Here is an 18,616-nt window from a genome sequence, read left to right as displayed (position 1 = left end):
TGGGGACACATGGAAAGGGCTTTAGGCAGTGAAGTTCTAGTTCTTTAACTGAGCAGTGATTACTAGGGTGTTTTGCCTTTATAATAACTAACCTGGACCATACATTTGCTTTAATGTAAATACACTATGTAAATAAACTATGTATATATTTTATGCAACATTAAAAAATTGAAAAAGGTAAAAATAACAGTGTAGTTATTGCAACAGTTTATATTCCCTTCTTTTTAGAAAGAATTTCTCTTCCTTTTATATTATAATCTTGCTTGATGAATGCCTAGTCTTTATGACCCTCAGTGGAAAATTCTTTCTCAGGTAGAGTTTTGATCATTCCCCTCCTTTTAAATACTTGTACAGGAGGAATTGAAGATAAACAACCTTGTTTTTTCTTTACTGTTGGATGAAGAAATAAGCTCCAGAGAAACATTCTTGAACAACTACCTTACACGGAAGCAGGAGGAGAAAGTAAGTACGGTGCCTGATTTCCGAGCACAAGCATTTTCTGACAAATGCTTACACACCTAGACCTTCCTTCCTTCAATATTCCTGCAACTGTGTATGTTGTCTCCCTGACTGGGACTTTACTCCAGGGTCAGGTAAAAGCACCCACTCCAGTCTGTTCATAACGTTATGTGATTCTGCGCCTGCAGTCATTTAGTCAGAAGAACTGTGTGACATTCATATGACAAATGGTTTATAAAATGAGGCCATGTGGCTTCATACTTGAAAGAACCTGCTTTTAACCAATAACTGGCTGTGGGATCTTGGGCAAGACATAATGGGAAATATTGTTCTCTCAGGACCATTTGGCACCATAAATTTCACTAAATGCATAAGTAGTGAGTTAGCTTATAGAATGAAAAGCTGTCATATTCTGAAAATCTCTATCTAATCAGTAGAGCATGAATATATATGTTTCATTAAAGAGACAATGAATACAAAATGCTTGCCACATGATAATTTTCAAAAGATGTCACCTTTTATTAGTGGTATTAATAAAGGACATTTATGAAAGAATAAAGTATCATATGACATATGTACTTATTTTCTTATGAGATCACATGCAAAACACCTTCTAAATACAACCCTTCTCATAACAACCCTACAGAGGATGGAATTTCTTTTTTTTTTTTTTTTTTTCGAACCAGCTGTGCCGTGTTGTGTAGACAAAATAACCCTTTGACAGACCGATCGGATCACCTTTTTGACCTGTTGATTCCCCACGACGTCAGCGAGACTTCAGCTGTTCCAGTGGCTCGGGCTTCTGCTTGTTTCTTCCTTCTCCCCATCCTCCTTTTGTGGTTGATCTGTTGTGCGGGCAATATTCCAAAGTAGAGAGATGGGAGTAAAAGACAGAAAAGCACGCTCACATATACGCCCCACCAGAGGGTCAGACCGGTCCTACGCCCTCCTTCCTTCCTCCTCTTTTTTTTTTTTTTTTTTTTTTGGCTATTTCTTGGGCTGCACTCGCGGCATATGGAGGTTCCCAGGCTAAGGGTCTAATCGGAGCTGTAGCCACCGGCCTACACCAGAGCCACAGCAATGGAATTTCTTTTACAGGTGAGGAGTCCGTCTCAGAGGTACTGGTAACAGGCCTAAGTCACTCACTAGTGTGTAGCAGAAGAAATTGGAACTGCAGGGAAAAAAAAAAAAAAAAAAAAGACCTTCCAAATTAGAATAAGCAGGCTATTTAGAGTGTGGTATAGTAAGGGCACTTGCGTATGGCAGACACTCAAAGGCAGGCAGGGGAATGGGAAAGCTTTATAATGAAAAGAAGGAAGGGCCTCAGGTGAACCCTGATTGCAGCTGACATGGGAAAGCATGGGGCAACTTAATTAGAAGCTGGGCAACCTATGTGATTGGTTTGGGAAGCAGATCTGGCTTTCTCTGGTTAGTCCTAAGTTCAAAATAGTGGCAAAAATTAGGAAAGCTGAAAGTTATTGACCAAGTCCTGATGATTTAGGACAGATTGCTACGGTGGTTGTGGTTCAGCTTCCTGGCTGGTTGCAGGTTGTTGGTCAGAGTTCTGTTTTCATATATTGTCTGGCCATCATCCATTTATATAGTCAGTCTCTCAGACCCCCCGGTCCATGTGACTCCTGAGTCTGTGCAATTTCACCATTCATCCATACCGCCCTGCCAAGAATGCAGTGTGCTCCACAGTCACACTCACACCCAGACCTGGCCATGCTTCAAAACCAGTGATTAGATGTTTGTCCTTTCAAAGTCTCTAGTCGGTTTACTTTCTTCTATGAATGTTATCTGTAATCAATACTTCACATTTATCTTGTACTAGGCAATTTTTTGTTCATTTTAGTGTTCCCAATATTTTTGTTTATCTTGAAAAATCTCCAGTCCCAATCTTCTCTTCCTAATATTATTACAGAGCCAGACAGCAGAAGTCGTCCGGAAATCAAGAGAAGACCTTGATGTGTACAAGGAACACTATGACAACTTACTGGCAGAAGACAAAGTGAGACCTATTGTCTCATCCACTCACCAATGCAGTAGAGTTGCTGCTGCCTGGATTTGGGCAAGATTATAAGGGATATGATTTAATTTCCTCATAGATTTTTCTTCTGTAATTTACAGTTATAGGTGAACTTCATTCAGTATCACTGCATATTCTAAAACTCATTGTGTAAAATAAATTTTCGTAAACTTCTCTGGTTTAAGCTTTCTCTTATACAAAAAAAGAGAGAGCTCATCTAGACTTTAGGGCATTTAAAACTTCAGTTGCAAGCCCCATTAGTTGGTTATGAAGTCAGTTTAGTAGGCTATGACTAGCAGATTTGTAATGGAAAAGAATAGGATAGAAGAGCAAACAGAAGAGTAGAATGGGATAAAATAGAGGTACCTTGCATGTTTCACCAGTAAATCTTACTTTGTGAAATGTCAGTTCCGAGTGATTTCTAAGACCTCTTATATGAAATAATATTTTTAATTTACTGAGGTGCTTTGAATAGTAACTTTTTGGCAGTCCCCGTCATGGCGCAGTGGAAACGGATTTGACTAGTAATCATGAGGTTGTGGGTTCAACCCCTGGCCTCGCTCAGTGGGTTAAGGATCCGGCATGGCCATGAGCTGTTGTGTAGGTCACAGATGCGGCTCGGATCTGGCGTTGCTGTGGCTGTGGCTGTGGCTGTGGCCAGCAGCTACAGCTCCTATTAGACCCCTAGCCTGGGAACCTCCATATGCCACAGGTGAGACCCTAAAAAGACAAAAAGACAAAACAAAACAAACAAACAAAAAAGTAAGCCTTTTAGAAATCTTTGCACAGTGAATGGTCACCTTCCCACAAGTCTATTTATAAACCAAGTTTTCATGGACCTATAAAATCAGTGATACAACTCTCAATCTTAAATAGTATTGTCAACAAATAAAAGGCTTCTGAAAAAAGTTGTAATCCTGACAATGATATGTTTTTTCCTTAGGTTCTGGATCGTAGCTTTAAAAAGGAGTTTTCTGAAATTCCCAGTCATCAGGTGGATATACTATACAAACTGTTTAAACGCCGACCAAGGTTTGTTTCTCCTTTGCTGTCATGTTTCTAAGAAAAAAAAAAATGTGTTATTAGACTTCAGCTTTTTCTCCCAATTGGTTGGTAATATTCAGTGTAGCATCTTTTTATATGTGAAAATGCTCAAGTGTCTTGATCATAATTCACGGTATTTAAAGATTATTTTTATGTCTTACTGTAGGTCGTGACTAATGATTTCATTATTTAAAAACAGTTAAGTATCTAGGTAATCATAGTGTTATTATAGATTCTATTTTACACACAAAAATAGTTCTTCCTAAGTCATGGATGACAGGCAGATTTTTAAACTGTTTTTCCTAAGATGTGTTCACCAAGTATGAGTCCCTTGTGATATGAATTGTAATTACACATTAAAGGCTTCCAGGACAAAATAAGTGTGAGGAAATACTGGTTGAAAAAGAAAAAGTTGAGTGGAAGTTTTCTTTAGTGAGGAACTTTTCAGAAATTGTAGTCTTTGCATCCCCAAGTATAAGAAATAGAGTAAGCAGTGTTTTCCAGATGTTTTCGACCACAAATCCCCTTCTTTGGAGCATCTCATGTGAGTGTATTCAAGACAAAGTTTGAAAAATGCCAGAATAAATGATTGAAAGTAATCATTATCAAAAGATTTGTTTTTTCTATTTTTTTTTTTTTTTTTTTTTTTTTAGGGTCGCACCCATGGCATGTGTAAGTTCCCAGGCTAGGTGTCAAATTGGAGCCACAGCTGCCAGCCTACACCACAGCCACAGTAACGTGGGATCCCAGCCATGTCTGCGACGTACACCACAGTTCATAGCAACATTGGATCCTTAACCCAAAGAGCGAGGCCAGGGATCGAACCCTCATCCTCATGGTTCCTAGTCAGGTTTGTTAGCCACTGAACCACAAGGGGAACTCCCCAAAAGAGTTTTAAAATATCTGATTTTTATACTTAGAGTAGCATAAGAATTACATTTCACAGACTTTCAGATTTTTATCAATTCAGATTTCCGTAATTTTTAATCAAGCATAATATAAAAATCATGGAGTTTGTCACCAATGTATGGGCTCATTTGTATCTGAGATACAAACTCATTCTCTCACCTTTGGCAGGTTGTATGCAACCTGAGGAATTCAACCTAGAATAAGCCTTATATCTTGGTTTCCCTATTTTTAGAGGAGAGAGTTTTATAAACCTATGAAGAAAGAAATGAGACTCCCATATATTGGGAGGCAGCAGTGGAAAAAGCTTAAGTATCATCCAAAAGAATTAGCTTTAAATCCAAGCTCCACATCTGTCAAAGCTGTGGCCTTGGCCAGTCGCTTCTCTCAGAGCTTCACTTCCTTCATCTAGAGAAAGAGGATAACAATACTAACCTCACAATGTGTTGGAAAGCACCTTGAAAGTGAGTGTCTAGTACAAACCTCTGTACCCTCCTCTTTCCCAGCTGCAGCCCAAGGATACAAAACTAATCCACTAATGTAGATAAAAAGGGGTGCTTCTCTAGTTGCACATATATCCGAACATCTTCCAGGCTACTCACCTGCAACAAGGATACCAGCAGGGAATGTGTGGAACAGAACCTCACTTCTCTCAGGCATTTACTCGTCTGCTTAAAATGCCCAGAAGGGAACTGTTTTCTAATGCATATAAAGCTGCCAGTGCTGACAGCAGTTGGGGACATCAATAGTCCAGCCAAGGTCATGTCCTGGGGATCAAGAGAGGACGGAAGAAAGTCCAAGTGGCTGCTTTTCGCTTTAGGGTAATCCACCTTTAATGCTTTTCTCTTTAGGGTAATCCACCTTTAGGAAGCATCATGCAGTGTTACATCTATGCTAAGGGTTATATTATTTAACAGTAAGTTTGTGTGTGTGAGAATATGAAAGGTTGATACGCTTTTATTGGTAATACCAGGATTCACAGACAGAAAGTGCACGCAGATACAACCAGTCTTGTGCCTTTTGGAGAACGACCAGGATCTGGGAAATTGAATAAGGATGCCTTTGCCCAGCTAATGAAAGCCATGGATGACTTGGACAATATTAATAACATGCCAGAAGGCTTGGACCCCTCGGTCTGGGAGCATTTCTGCGTGACCAGACGAGCAAAAGTGGAAAATGAACAGAAAGTATATAATCACATTTTATTATTTTATTTCCTTTCATTTCATTTAGTGTACTAGCATAAAATATTATGGTGGTCAGTGCTTCTAGAAAAGCTAATTATTTCAGTTTTCCTGCTAGTAATATTAATAATAATGATGAAGTAATAAAATATTAATCTTAGTCCTATTGAGGACTAAGTACAGGCCTGGATTTGTAGACCCACATTGTCCAAAATGATAGCCACTAGCCACACGTGGTTATTTTTCATTTGAAATAAATGTGGACAAACTTAATTGAGATATGCTGTAAATGGAAAATACACACAGATTTAGAAGACTGTAAAAAAAAGAATGGTAAATGTGTCAACATTTTTTATACTCTATATGTTGAAATTATAATGTTTTGAATACATTGTGTTAAATAAAATAGTAAAATTAATTTTACCTGTTTTATTTCACTTTTATAATGTGGCTTATACAAAATTTAAAATTACATACATGGCCTGTATTGATGTACACATGGCATTTTTCTTAGATAACACTGTTGTAAATACAACTTCCCTTCTCCTGCCTGCTCTGGTGTTGAGTAGCCCTCATCTCTTTTTGCATAGATTAGAATGATATATTACCAAAGCCCAATTTATGGTTTCACTAAGATATTTTTTTTACAGTAACAAAAGGTAGCGATTTGAGAATCCTTCCTCTTGTAGCTTTTTTTTTTTTTCTAATGACCACGCTTGTGGCACATTCCATGGGCAAGGGGTTGAATCGGAACTGCAGGTGAGACCTACACCACAGCCACAGCAACATCAGATCTGGGCTACATCTGCAACCTACAACGTAGCTTAATGGCAACCCCAGATCCTTATCACACTGAGTGAGGTCAGGGATCAAACCCACATCCTCATGGAGACAGTGGTCGGGTCCTTAACCTGTTGAGCCACAACGGGAACTCCTTCTCTTGTTGCTTCTTGACCAAACCCTGCCTCCCCTCCCCCAAATTCCCTAAATTCAGTGCCACTTGTGTCAGGCTGGTGTATTTTCATTAAGTATCTATGATTGTAAAATTTTATCTAAGATGATCAGACATAAGAAAAATTCTATGGGAGTTCCCATCGTGGCACAGAGGAAATGAATCCGACTAGGAACCATGAGGTTGTGGGTTCGATCCATGGCCTCCCTCGGTGGGTTAAGGATCCAGCGTTGCCTTGAGCTGTGGTGTATGTTGCAGACGCAGCTTGGATCTGGCGTTGCTGTGGCTCTCATGTAGGCTGGCAGCTCCAATTAGACCCCGAACCGGGAACCTCCATATGCTGCGGGTGCGGCCCTAAAAGGACAAAAGGAGGAAAAAGAAAAATTCTAGTTGCTTGCATATTGACTTTCAGTGAGAAGCAAATTTGATAGTTTTCTAATTACTCATGGGATGTACCATTTAAGTTTTAGATCTCTTATATTACATAAGGTCAGGGATTTAAATTTTTGTTTTTCTTAGAAAGATGGGAATATTAAGGTTATGTAACAAAGTTAAAAGATATATATTTCCTGGAGTTCCTCCTGTGGCACAATGGGTTAAGAATCAAACTGCAGCAGCTCAGGTCATTGTGGCATGGGTTTAGTCCCTGGCCTGGCACAGCGGGTTGAAGGATCTGGCATTGCTGCAGCTGTGGCGTAGATTGCAGTTGTGTCTCAGATTCAATCCATGGCCTGGGAAATTCCATATGCCAAGGGTGGGGCCATAAAAAAAAAAAAAGAGGTGTATTTTCTTAAGTTCTTTAAAATTAGTTTGCCTTTATTTCTAAAGTTCCATATGTTCTGAGATGTTTGTGGTTTGATTTCTTCAGGTAAAGCAGAAAGCAGCTGGCTTAATGGAAATGGTGGCTTTCCTCCGGAGGAGAACAGAAGATGATGAGAGGGTGCAACAGGAAATTGAAAAAGTGCTCCATGAGCTCGTCCTGTAATTTGAATCTTTCATTCACTATCATTTATTCAAAATCTGAGCTAAGGCTGAGTTAGGTTGTGTTATCATGGGGGCGGGGGAGAATGCCGACTCACTGATTTACAGTTCCAACAGACTTACCTACTCATGGCTTTGTAACTTCTCTTTGAGAAAGTGCATTTTGTTATATAAGACATTATTTCTCTTTTTTGTTCTTGTGTTGTTTTCTTTGTTTTGTTTTGTTTCTGGCTGCGTCCACAGCATGTGGAATTTCCTGGGTGAGGGATCAAATTCGCACCACAGCAGCAGCCCAAGTCACCATAGTGACAACGCCAGATCCTTAACCTGTTGCTCCACAAGAGAACTCCAAGACCTTATTTCAGAATGAAATTTACCTACGTGCTCCACTGTTCTTATTGTAGATGGTCAAGGTTTTTTTTCACTTTTCAATTTTTTTCATTTTTTAAAATTAAAGTATTAAATGTTATATTTACAATATGATTTTGCAATATAAGATAATGTAATATTTAAAATATTAGTTTCAGATGCACATCATAGTGATTTGATTGTCTCTAATTACACAGTGATCTCCATAAGTCTGGTTACCATCTATCATCATACAAAATTATTACAATATTATTGACTATATTCCTATGCTGACTTATTTAACAAATAGGCAAGTTTTGGAAAATCTTTTAGTTTAATCTCCTTCCACATAAAAACGCAAAGAGTACGTTTCTGCCAGTAAGTACTTTTGGGCTCAAGCCACCCAAACAAACTCTGTGAAAAATTAAGCAGATATCCCCAAATTTCCATGTAGACACCTAAGCAGCTAATTTTTTTCAAAGGGAATTTATATTCCCTGAGTGACTAGGATACTGTTTTAAGTCTTTGCTTCATTTTTGGCCATATTTACACCCACATTGATAAATACTTCTCAAATGTTACCAAATTCATCATTAAACATCATTTTCGGATGTAGGCAATAAATAGGAATATGAATTACCCCAAAATAGATTTGATAAGTAGCATGCAGATTAAACACTGTTAATATAATCTCAAAGGTCAATACACAAAGTCTCACAACTATTAATAGATTTGTTATTTGTAGCATTTCTATTTTCTTCTACTTACAGTCAAAACCATATGAGTCTTTATGAAGTAAAACTTTATGAATGTGTTTCTGTCTGTACTATTCTTTGAGCAGCCCAAGGGTGATTTCGTATCAGTAAGAAGAGGTATCATAGGGACCTTTAGGAAAGCTTGTTTTCCTTCAGCTTAGGGAAAGTTAAGTTTGAATTTTGAATTTGTATACCAGATACATTTTATTAAATTTATATATCAGATGATAGGTGAAATCTGGAGTATAAATATATTACAACTGTTTACTTTGAAATCTTCTTCAATTTAGACTACAGGAAGACAAAGTGAAATTCCAGTTGAATTTGACAATCCAGATCCTCCTTAAACAAGGACAAGTAGAGCTGGAGAATTTCCAGTTCCTGCTGGAGTATCCTGATGCAATCCTCATCAACAAGAACATAATTGAAGACTTGAATTCTGTGATTCGGGTAATTAGCATGTTTTAAGGAGGAAAAAAACAACATATCACCTACCGTACCAAATATTTTTCGTATTCTCCCCATGTCTATGATAAATTATTCATTCAGTTAACTCTGGCTGTACGTTAGAATTACCTGAAGAATGGAGTTCCCGTTGTGGCACAGAGGAAATGAATCCAACTAATAACCATGAGGCTGCGGGCTGATCCCTGGCCTTGGTCAGTGCGTTAAGGATCCCGCGTTGCCATGAGCTGTAGTGTAGGTCACAGACATGGCTGGGATCTGATGTTGCTGTGGCTCTGGCATAGGCCGGCAGCTGTAGCTCCGATTCAACCCCTAGCGTAGGAACCTCTATATGCCACAGGTGTCGCTCTAAAAAGAAAAAAAAAAAAAAAGAATTACCTGAACAAGTTTACAGCTGTTTCCAGGCCCCACCCCTAGGCATGGGTATTTTTTAAAAGCTTCTCAGATACCTCTAAGGTAAAAGAAGTTCAGGTCCACATGGCTAAATGTTCATTCTCATATACATACCATCATTTTGTTAGGCCAAATCTACCCATCTAAGATGAGCTTGATAAGCTTAGATAATTGATTTCAGACCTTGCTTGTTTTCTAATATAAACATTTAATGTTATAAATTGCTTTCTAAGCACTATTTTAGTTGCATTCTACTAAATTTTGATAGTTTATATTTTTATTTTCTTTCCATTTAAAATATCTAATTTCCCTTGTAACTTCCTATTAGAAGTTACTTTGGATTATTTAGAAGTGTGTTATTTAATTTCCAAACATTTGGGGATTTTGTGCTATGTGGGAATTACGTGCTACTGTTGCTATACATTTTACTTATAAATTTTCTAAACCCACAATACATTATTATATTTGCTTTAGATAGTCAATTACCTTTTAGAGTTATGAAAAATAAGAAAAAAGCATTTTCTATTTCCCTTCAATTTTGCTATTTCAAGAGATCTTTCTTTGTATGGATTGAAATTTCTCCCTTTTATTATATAACTTCTACTAAAAGAATTTCTTTTAACTTACCTGAATTGCAAGTCTGCTGATAATGAATTCTCCTGTTTTTCTTTGTCTGAAATTATCTTTGATTCATCTTTATTGTTGAAAGATATTTTACTGAGTTCCCTGGATTGACAGGTTCTTTCTCATTCTTTTCACTTTAAAGGTGTTCATCTTCTGGCTTACAGACCTTCTGACAAGATGTCTACTGTACCTTTTTAATCTTTGTTCTTAATGTAGTGTGTATGCCTTTGATATTTCCTTTTTATCTTTGGTTTTCAGCAATTTGAACACATGTCTAGTACATATGTGTGATCCTTTTAATGTACCATTGACTTTGGTTTGCTAATATTTTGTTGAGGATTTTTGCATATATGTCCATGAAGGATATTGACCTGTAATTTTCTTTTCTCATGGTACCTTTGTCTGGCTTTGAGAATAAGGTAATGATGGTCTCATAAAATGAGTTTGGAAGTATTCCTTCCTCTTCAGTTTTTTTGCTAGGTGTTTGAGAAGGATTGGTATAAGTTCTGGTATATTATGTTTTCACTTACATTCATTTCAAAGTATTTTCTAGTATCCCTTTTGATTTTTTCTTTGACTATTGATTATTTAATAATGTGTTGTTTAATCTCTAAATATTTGTAAATATTCCAGTTTTCTTTCTGTTATCGATTTCTAGTTTCATTCCCTTGTGGTCAGAGTGGATATTTTGCATGATTTCCACCTTTTAAAATGTATTAGGATTCATTTTATGGCCCAACATATGGTCTATATTTGAAAATGTTCCATTTGCATTTGCAAAGAATGTATATTCTGCTCTTATTGAGGGTGCATTCTGTGTATTTCTCTTATTTCTAATTAGTTTATAGTGTTGTTTAAAACTTCTATTTCCTTACTGATCTTCCATATACTTGTTATATCCATTATTGAAAGTAGGATATTTAGGTCTCCAATTATTGTCATTAAAATGTCAATTTCTCCTCAATTCTGTCAATTTTTGCTTCATATATTTTGAAGTTTTTAGGTACATATATGTTTATAATTATTATATCTTCTTGAAGTATTGGCCTCCTATCAGCATATAAAATACAATTTTTGTGTTGAAGTTTATTTTCTCTGATGTTAGCATAGCCATTCCAGCTGTCTTTGGGTTATAATTTGCGTGGAAGATATCTTTCCATCCTTTCACCTTCAAGCTACTTATGTCATTGGACCTCAAATGAATCTCTTCTAAACAGAATATTGTCGGATCTTTTTAAAACTCATTGTGCCTATCTTTGCCTTCTAATTGTAGACTTCAGTGCATTTACATTTAAAGTAGTTACCGGTAAAGAAGAACTTACTGCTGCCATTTTGGTATTTGCTTTCTGCATATCATATTTTTTAGTTGTTCAGCCCCTCCATTATTGCCTTCTTTTGTATATAGTTGATTTTTTTTAGTACCATTTTGATCCCCATTCTCTTGTCCTTTGCCATATATATTTCCAAACCAAAATACAATAATATGGGTTTTTTAAATTTACCTATATAGTTATATTTTCTATTTTGGTTTTTTAAAAATTTATTTCTTCTCTGGCTTTGAGTTATAGTCTATTGACTTTTCATTTCAACATGAAGGATTCCCTTTAGCATTTCTTGTAGAGCAGAAGTCCTATTAATGATGGACTCCCTCAGTTTTTTTTTTTTATCTCAGAATGTTTTTAATTCTCCTTCTTTTTTTTTTTTGTCTCTTGTCTTTTTAGGGCCACACCCATGGCATATGGAGGTTCCCAGGCTAGGGGTCCAGTTGGAGCTATTGCTGCTGGCCTACACCAGAGCCACAGCAACGCCAGATCCGAGCCATGTCCGTGACCTACACCACGGCTCACAGCAATGCCGGATCCTTAATCCACTGAGCGAGGCCAGGGATTGAACCCACAACCTCATGGTTCCTAGTGAGATTCATTTCCACTGTGCCATGACGGGAACTCCTCCTACAATTTTTGATGTTAGGGTAGGAGCAACAATCATCAGATTTGCTGATGGATTGAATGTGAAGGGTAAGATAGAGAAATCAAGAATAAATCTTAAAATTTTGGCTTTTGAGCACCTGAGATGATGATGTCATTAACTGACATGAGAAAGACTGGGGAGATGTAGCTTTGGGTGGGGGATATATGAAGAGTTTGGGCCTTTGTTAAATTTGAAATGCCTGTAGAACACCCCAATGTAAATATCAAGCAGACAGCCAGAATTCAAGTTTGAGACATGTATTTCTATATTTAGATCACATATATTTAACTACATATGGATTATTACATGTAGCTATTTACATATAGAGAATTTATGAGATGAGATTGCTTGAGTTTGCTTAGGAAGTGGATAGATAACAGAGAAGGAGTTTGGGCCAACACCCAAAGTCCAACTCTGAAAGATCTAACAGAGAAGGAGTTAAGTATGGACACTGAGAAGGAGCTGCAGTGAGATAGAAGGAAACGATGAGAGAAACAGGTCCAAGGAGGAGAGGGTCATGCACTATGTCAATTTCTTGACAAGAGGAGCCTCAGTGGAGGCTTGGGACAAGAGTTCAGTTGGTGATGGCTGAAGAAAAAACACAAAGTTAGGAAGTAGAGATTGGAACTATAAATAAATATTATGAAAAAGTTGACTGAAATGAAAGCAGAGAGATGTGGTAGTTCCACAGCGATGTTTCTCAACCTTGGCGCTATTGACATTTTTGGGCTGATGACTATTTGTTGGGGAGAGATATCCCTTGTATTGTGCAAAATTTAGCAGCATCCCTGGCCCTGGCCTCTAACCACCAGATTCCAGTAGAAATGCCCTCCTCCTGTTGTGTCATCCAAAAACATCTTCAAACAGTGAATGTCTCCTGGTGGGGCAGTATTTCCCCCATTTGAGAAATACTTGATCTTAGGAGAAATGCTTGACTTTAAGATCTTGGAGCTGGTGATGACAAGAGCAAGGAAATGATCATGAGAGTTGGGTGGCAGAGCGAGATAGAGAACAGATCATTGAAAGTGGGAAATTCAAGGAACTGAGGCCAAGCAGTGATCAGAAGATGAAAATCATTTTTAAAAAGAATAGCAGTGATATAGTCTAGTGGCATGGACTTTAAAAAGCTAAATTTTTAAAGGAGAAGAGAGGAAAAATACAAAATATTAACTGATGGAACCCACTCACATACAAATTTTTTTTTCTTTTTTCTTTTTTTGTCTTTTCTAGGGCCGTACCCGCAGCATATGGAGGTTCCCAGGCTAGGGGTCCAATTGGACCTGTAGCCACCGGCCTACACCAGAGCCACAGCAATGTGAGGTCCGAGCCACGTCTGCACCCTATACCACAGCTCACGGCAATGCTGGATCCTTAACCCACTGAGTGAGGCCAGGGATCAAACCCGCAACCTCATGGTTCCTAGTCGGGTTGGTTAGCCATTGTGCCATGACAGGAAGTCCCAAATTTATTTTAGAGACATGATAGTTTCATTGTTAGCAATCTGGGAGAACAACTTCATGAAAATATTCCTAATTTCTTTCTTTTTTTTTTTTTTTTTCCTTTTTAGGACCGCACCCATGACATCTGGAAGTTCTCAGGGCCAGGCTAGGGGTGGAATCTGAGGTACAGCTGCCTGCCTACACCACAGCCACAGCAACACAGGATCCAAGCCACATCTGCAATTTACACCACAGTTCACGGCAATGCCAGGTCCCTAACCCACTGAGTGAGGCCAGGGATTGAACCCTCATCCTCATGGATACTGGTTGGATTCATTCCGCTGCACCACAATGGGAACTCCAAAATATTCCTAATTTCATGTAGGCAATTTGAAATGAAGTACAAAATGTCTAGATGTTTAACTATCATATTTAACTCATTCAATATTTTTGCTTTTTCACTAGCTACAACCAGATACTGTTGTGTCTGGCTGCATTAAACTACAATCCTTTATCTATAGTGTCAAGGAGCAGGGCTGAGTAAGGGTACAAATGTATATTGGTGATGGCAAAACCCATCTGATCATTGCCATAAAAGTAAATCTGCTATGGCACTCAAATGTATCTTATAATCCATCTGTTTAGTAATTATCTTGCCTTATAGTGATAAGATTGTGCCCATGAAGTAAGTTTTTTATATATCTACATTTTTAAAAAGAAGGTAGAATTAAATGTGTTCTAAGTGTTTTCTAAGAAAATCAGTCAGCTTCAAATAATCTATATTCTGTATGCAGAAACATATTATATGAATATCAAAATGTACTTTTTTTAAGACTCAAGGACAAAAGAAAGTTGCTAGCATGATGGAAAGTAAAAATGTTCATAAAGGAATATTTCAGATTGAGTGGGAACATAAGAAAATGGAGATGGAAATGGAAGATCTAAATCAGAAGGCTTGGGATATTCAGATGCTGTTTTTTTCAAGAGATCGTCAAAAGGTAAGTTCTCCCTGTCGCCCAACTATATAATTTCAATTTCATTCTTTGACGTATTCATTATTCAACTGGTATTTAATAAGAAGCCTCTACCATGTCAAGCATATTCTAAACCAGTAGTATTTCGTAATGTGACTATGAATTTTGTGCTTTTCTTCCAGTAGTTTACATTTGTTTCCTCTGCTTCCTTGTGCCCCTCTCAGTAGTGTAGTTCTATCTCGCAGTTCACCAAGGATTTTTCTGAATGTCAAATCTAGAGATCTCTATCCCAGTCTTCACCATCCTCTGTGGCATTTGACCACCTTCCTTCTTAATTTCCCATTTTTTTGGCTTTAATCACCCCTGTTTTCTCCTGGTTTTCTTCCAACGTGTCAGACCACTCTGCCTTTTTTCCTGATTACTTTTTTATTTCTGAGTCTTAAATATAGCTATTCCTTATGATTCTGCCCTCAGCTCTGTGTTTCTTTCTATGCCCTCTCCTTTGATGATCTTTCTAATAACTTCTATGCCCACTGCTAAAAGATCCACCCAAGCTCTCTGAATTCCAATTCAATTCCAATTCCAATCCAAGCTGTCTGACCTAACCTCTCTCAAGCTCTATTTCTATATTTCCTACCTCCCAACATCTCTTCTTGTTTTGCTTATTTCTGTTCTTTCGGCCACTCACTCAGAGTTAAAGTTGTTGTCCTCTTTGATTCCTTTCTTTCCCTTGTCTCCTAAGCCTTGCATAGTTTACCCATTTATTCTCATTCTCTCTGTCCACTGCCTTTACCCTGCTTCAATCCTTCCTTTTTAATGGTTTAGAGTATTTCATAATAATCTCCTAACTGGTCTCTTGACCTTGGGTCTTTCACTAATCTATACTGTTATGTCAGATTACCATTCTTATTCAACTCTAGTAACACTACTACTCTGCTCAGACTTTTGAAACTGCCTCTTCTTACCTGGCAATTGAATTCTGCAATCTTTAGGTGGCATTCAGTGTCCTTCAACCTGTGTTTTCAAACTCATTCCCATTGTTCCATTGTTCCTCTTAAACATCAGTATTCTTAAACCAAACCGATTTCATTTTCTAGGATTCTACCTCTGTGCCTTTGCTAACACTGGTTCTTCTACTGGAATATCTTTCCTTGTTGGTTTTCTTTTTCCTTTTTTTTTTTTCTTCCCATTCCAAATTTATTTTTCAAGCTATAGTTTAAATACCATCTCATCCACAAAGGGTTTTGATTTCCCCAGTTCAGAGAAATCATAACCCATCTCAAACCACCTTTTATTTTGCATGCCACTTTACATATCTCTTGGCAACTAATCATACTACATGTTCTCTTTTTCTTTTTTTTTAGTCTTTTTCTAGGACTGCACCCACGGCATGTGGAGGTTCCCAGATTAGGGGTCCAGTTGGAGCTGTAGCTGCCAGCCTACTCCAGATGCACAGCAATGCCAGATCTGAGCCGCGTCTGAGACCTACACCACAGCTCATAGCAATGCTGGATCCTTAACCCACTGAGCAAGGTCAGGGATCAACCCCGCAACCTCATGGTTCCTAGTCAAACTCGTTTCCTCTGTGCCACGGCGGGAACTCCTGTTCTTTTTTTCTTGAAGGCTAGGTCATGTTATCTATCTTTGCTATCTCCTTCAGTGTCTTTAACTGGGACATTGTTAATATGGAACTCATATGAGACACTCTCAAATGAGACACAATAAATATTTGGTGAGTTGAATAAATGAATGAATAAATGAAAGAGAAAATAAACTCTAGGCATTTGTAATTGTACTATATAGGTAAGTGTATCAATAGCTAAATGTAGGTAAATACTATGGCACAAAACTCAGATCAATCCTAACTTGGATAGATTATTTTTTATGAGAAACAGTAACTTTGAAAACTAAGAAAATCTTTATAAAATTATCTGTTGAAATAAACAGAGAAAAATATCCTTTCATATACTGTGGGTTTTTTTTTTCTTTCAAAGTTCCTAAATGAACCAAACTATGAGACTCTGATTGCCATTCAAATTGGAATAATGGAGCAAACCATTGCTGTTTTAGATAAGGTAGGTATCAAAGATATTGATCATTATAATTCCAATAGCTGTGAATGATTTGAACAAAGTAATAGTTTTCAAATCATGAATTCAGATAGGACCTACCAGAATCTTGGCCTTTCATGCTGGTATTCAGGTTGTAATTAGAGGTCCCTAAATCTTTGCAACCATGACCACTGTGGTAGCCTGAAGAACCTCTTTAAACATTTGAATCAGTTCCTTGGGAGATATCTGAGTATACGAATTTCCTGTTTCACTTTAGTTTGAATTTATGTAGTAGAAGTGTTAATAGTCTGTCGTTGGCATTGTGAAGGCTTTGCTTTACCTTAACTGCCTAACAATGCTGTTTTTTGCGTGTAGCATATATAAAGTAGAAACCAAGTAATCTCAAGGCTATGTGTTTTTTAATCTCTCATTTTTAAGAATAAGAAAAATTTCTTCTAAAATGTGTGTTAACATACCATTCTATCTTTCAACAACTAATTTAAGTGCCTACTATGTGCAGGCATTATGCTAGACACTAGGGATATGGTGGGTAAGATATCTTCATGATGACAATGTATTTAAATTTTAAGAATAATGTCTTTATTTTTTTTCAAAATTATTTTTGTGGGGTATTATGGGAACAAAAATTTCAGACCCACAAAAAGAATGTGGAAAACTGCAAAAAACTACTTAAAAAACTGGGAAGGTGCAGCAGTCAAAAAGATGTAGCAAATTATACTCTAAGCTGCAGCTTACGAGAAGAGTTGGTGGCTGTCTCGGAGAGAAAAGACATCTGTAATGCAGTGGGTAAGTTATTGTTTTGTTTTGTCTTTTCTTTAATCAATAGTCAGTTTCTTTAAAAGTAATCAGGATTCCTAAAATCTGTACAGTGGTTATAAGCTACCAGTATTTGTTTCATATATTTAATTGATTCTGGGTGTTGTTCCTGTATAAAAGTATAGATAGAAATCCAGCTAATTCTGGAGTTCCCGTTGTGGCTCAGTGGTTAATGAATCCGACTAGGAACCATGAGATTGTGGGTTTGATCCCCGGCCTCTCTCAGTGGGTTAAGGATCCAGTGTTCCCATGAGCTGTGGTATAGGTCGCAGACATAGCTCGGATCTGGCGCTGCTGTGGCCATAGTGTAAGCTGGCAGCTAAAGCTCTGATTAGACCCCTAGCCTGGGAACGTCCATGAAGCTCGGATCTGGCATTGCTGTGGCTGTGGCGTAGGCTGGAGGCTACAGCTCTGATTAGACCCTTAGTAGGTATAGCCCCTAGAAAAGACAAAAGGACACACACACACACACACAAATTCCAACTAATTCCTTCTTCATTTTTGGGATAGGGTCTAAACTGACTTGTGAAAAGATTGCAAAAGAACGATATGAAAACATGATGCAACAACAAAAGTTAACAAAAATTTCAAAAGAACAAGCAGAGCAGATTTCAATACTACAGGCTGAAGTTGAAAGATTAAGGATGAAAACATTTCCTGCTCTTGTTCAAATGTAAAAATACTCGTGGGAAACATAAGACCAAATCATTCATTCATTTTAAAAATAATTTCATTTGGTTGAAATGATTTCTCTTTCTCTCATCTCGGAAAATTAAAGTAGAGTCTCCTCTTAGTTGCATATTTTTAATAGCAAATTATTTGATTTTAGCCTTAATCATTATAAAAATGTTTGTCCTGAATGAATAAATATCTCAAATATCATGGATTGTTTTTATTTAAGAATGAACAAGATTTTAACCCAGAATGTATTCAAGATCTATTTTAATGTCTTAATTTGTTCAAAAATTATTTTCACAATAGTAGTATATCAAGTCTTAAAGTCAAAAAAATCATTCTTAGTCACTACTGATATTTCTAATCTTATAAAATTACCATTGAGATTATGAATGATTTTTATCTTTTATAATTCTCTATATTTCCCATTTTATTCAATAAGCATTTCTCTATGACCATAAAAAGACAGAATGTATATTATTCCCTGTCCTACCAATGGAAACAAGATGTTCACTTTTATCAAGCCCTA

The 18,616-nt window shown here is 37.2% G+C and overlaps 1 protein-coding gene across 3 annotated transcripts in view; it reads left to right on the top strand.

The window, feature by feature from the left end:
- The window catches only part of CFAP43 (cilia and flagella associated protein 43), a 128,265-nt gene extending 109,971 nt beyond the window's left edge, over nucleotides 1-18,294 (top strand). For all 3 annotated transcript variants that reach the window (XM_084995350.1, XM_013983708.3, XM_021072818.2), the window contains 10 exons: nucleotides 355-462; nucleotides 2,384-2,470; nucleotides 3,432-3,520; nucleotides 5,412-5,625; nucleotides 7,443-7,555; nucleotides 8,949-9,108; nucleotides 14,384-14,548; nucleotides 16,519-16,599; nucleotides 17,229-17,382; nucleotides 17,923-18,294. In XM_084995350.1, the coding sequence (XP_084851476.1) occupies nucleotides 355-462; nucleotides 2,384-2,470; nucleotides 3,432-3,520; nucleotides 5,412-5,625; nucleotides 7,443-7,555; nucleotides 8,949-9,108; nucleotides 14,384-14,548; nucleotides 16,519-16,599; nucleotides 17,229-17,382; nucleotides 17,923-18,089 (1,338 nt within the window). In that variant the 3' untranslated portion in view covers nucleotides 18,090-18,294. The remainder of the gene's footprint in view (nucleotides 1-354; nucleotides 463-2,383; nucleotides 2,471-3,431; nucleotides 3,521-5,411; nucleotides 5,626-7,442; nucleotides 7,556-8,948; nucleotides 9,109-14,383; nucleotides 14,549-16,518; nucleotides 16,600-17,228; nucleotides 17,383-17,922) is intronic.
- Nucleotides 18,295-18,616: the final 322 nt, after the last annotated feature.

This window comes from Sus scrofa, chromosome 14, assembly GCF_054392235.1.
Source record: "Sus scrofa isolate SSC_HxYL_T2T_F1_AM1 chromosome 14, Sscrofa_HxYL_maternal_Yorkshire_Landrace_v2.0, whole genome shotgun sequence".
Lineage (NCBI taxonomy): Eukaryota > Metazoa > Chordata > Mammalia > Artiodactyla > Suidae > Sus > Sus scrofa.
Note: the sequence above shows the minus strand (reverse complement) of the source record. Positions and strands in the feature narration are given on the sequence as shown.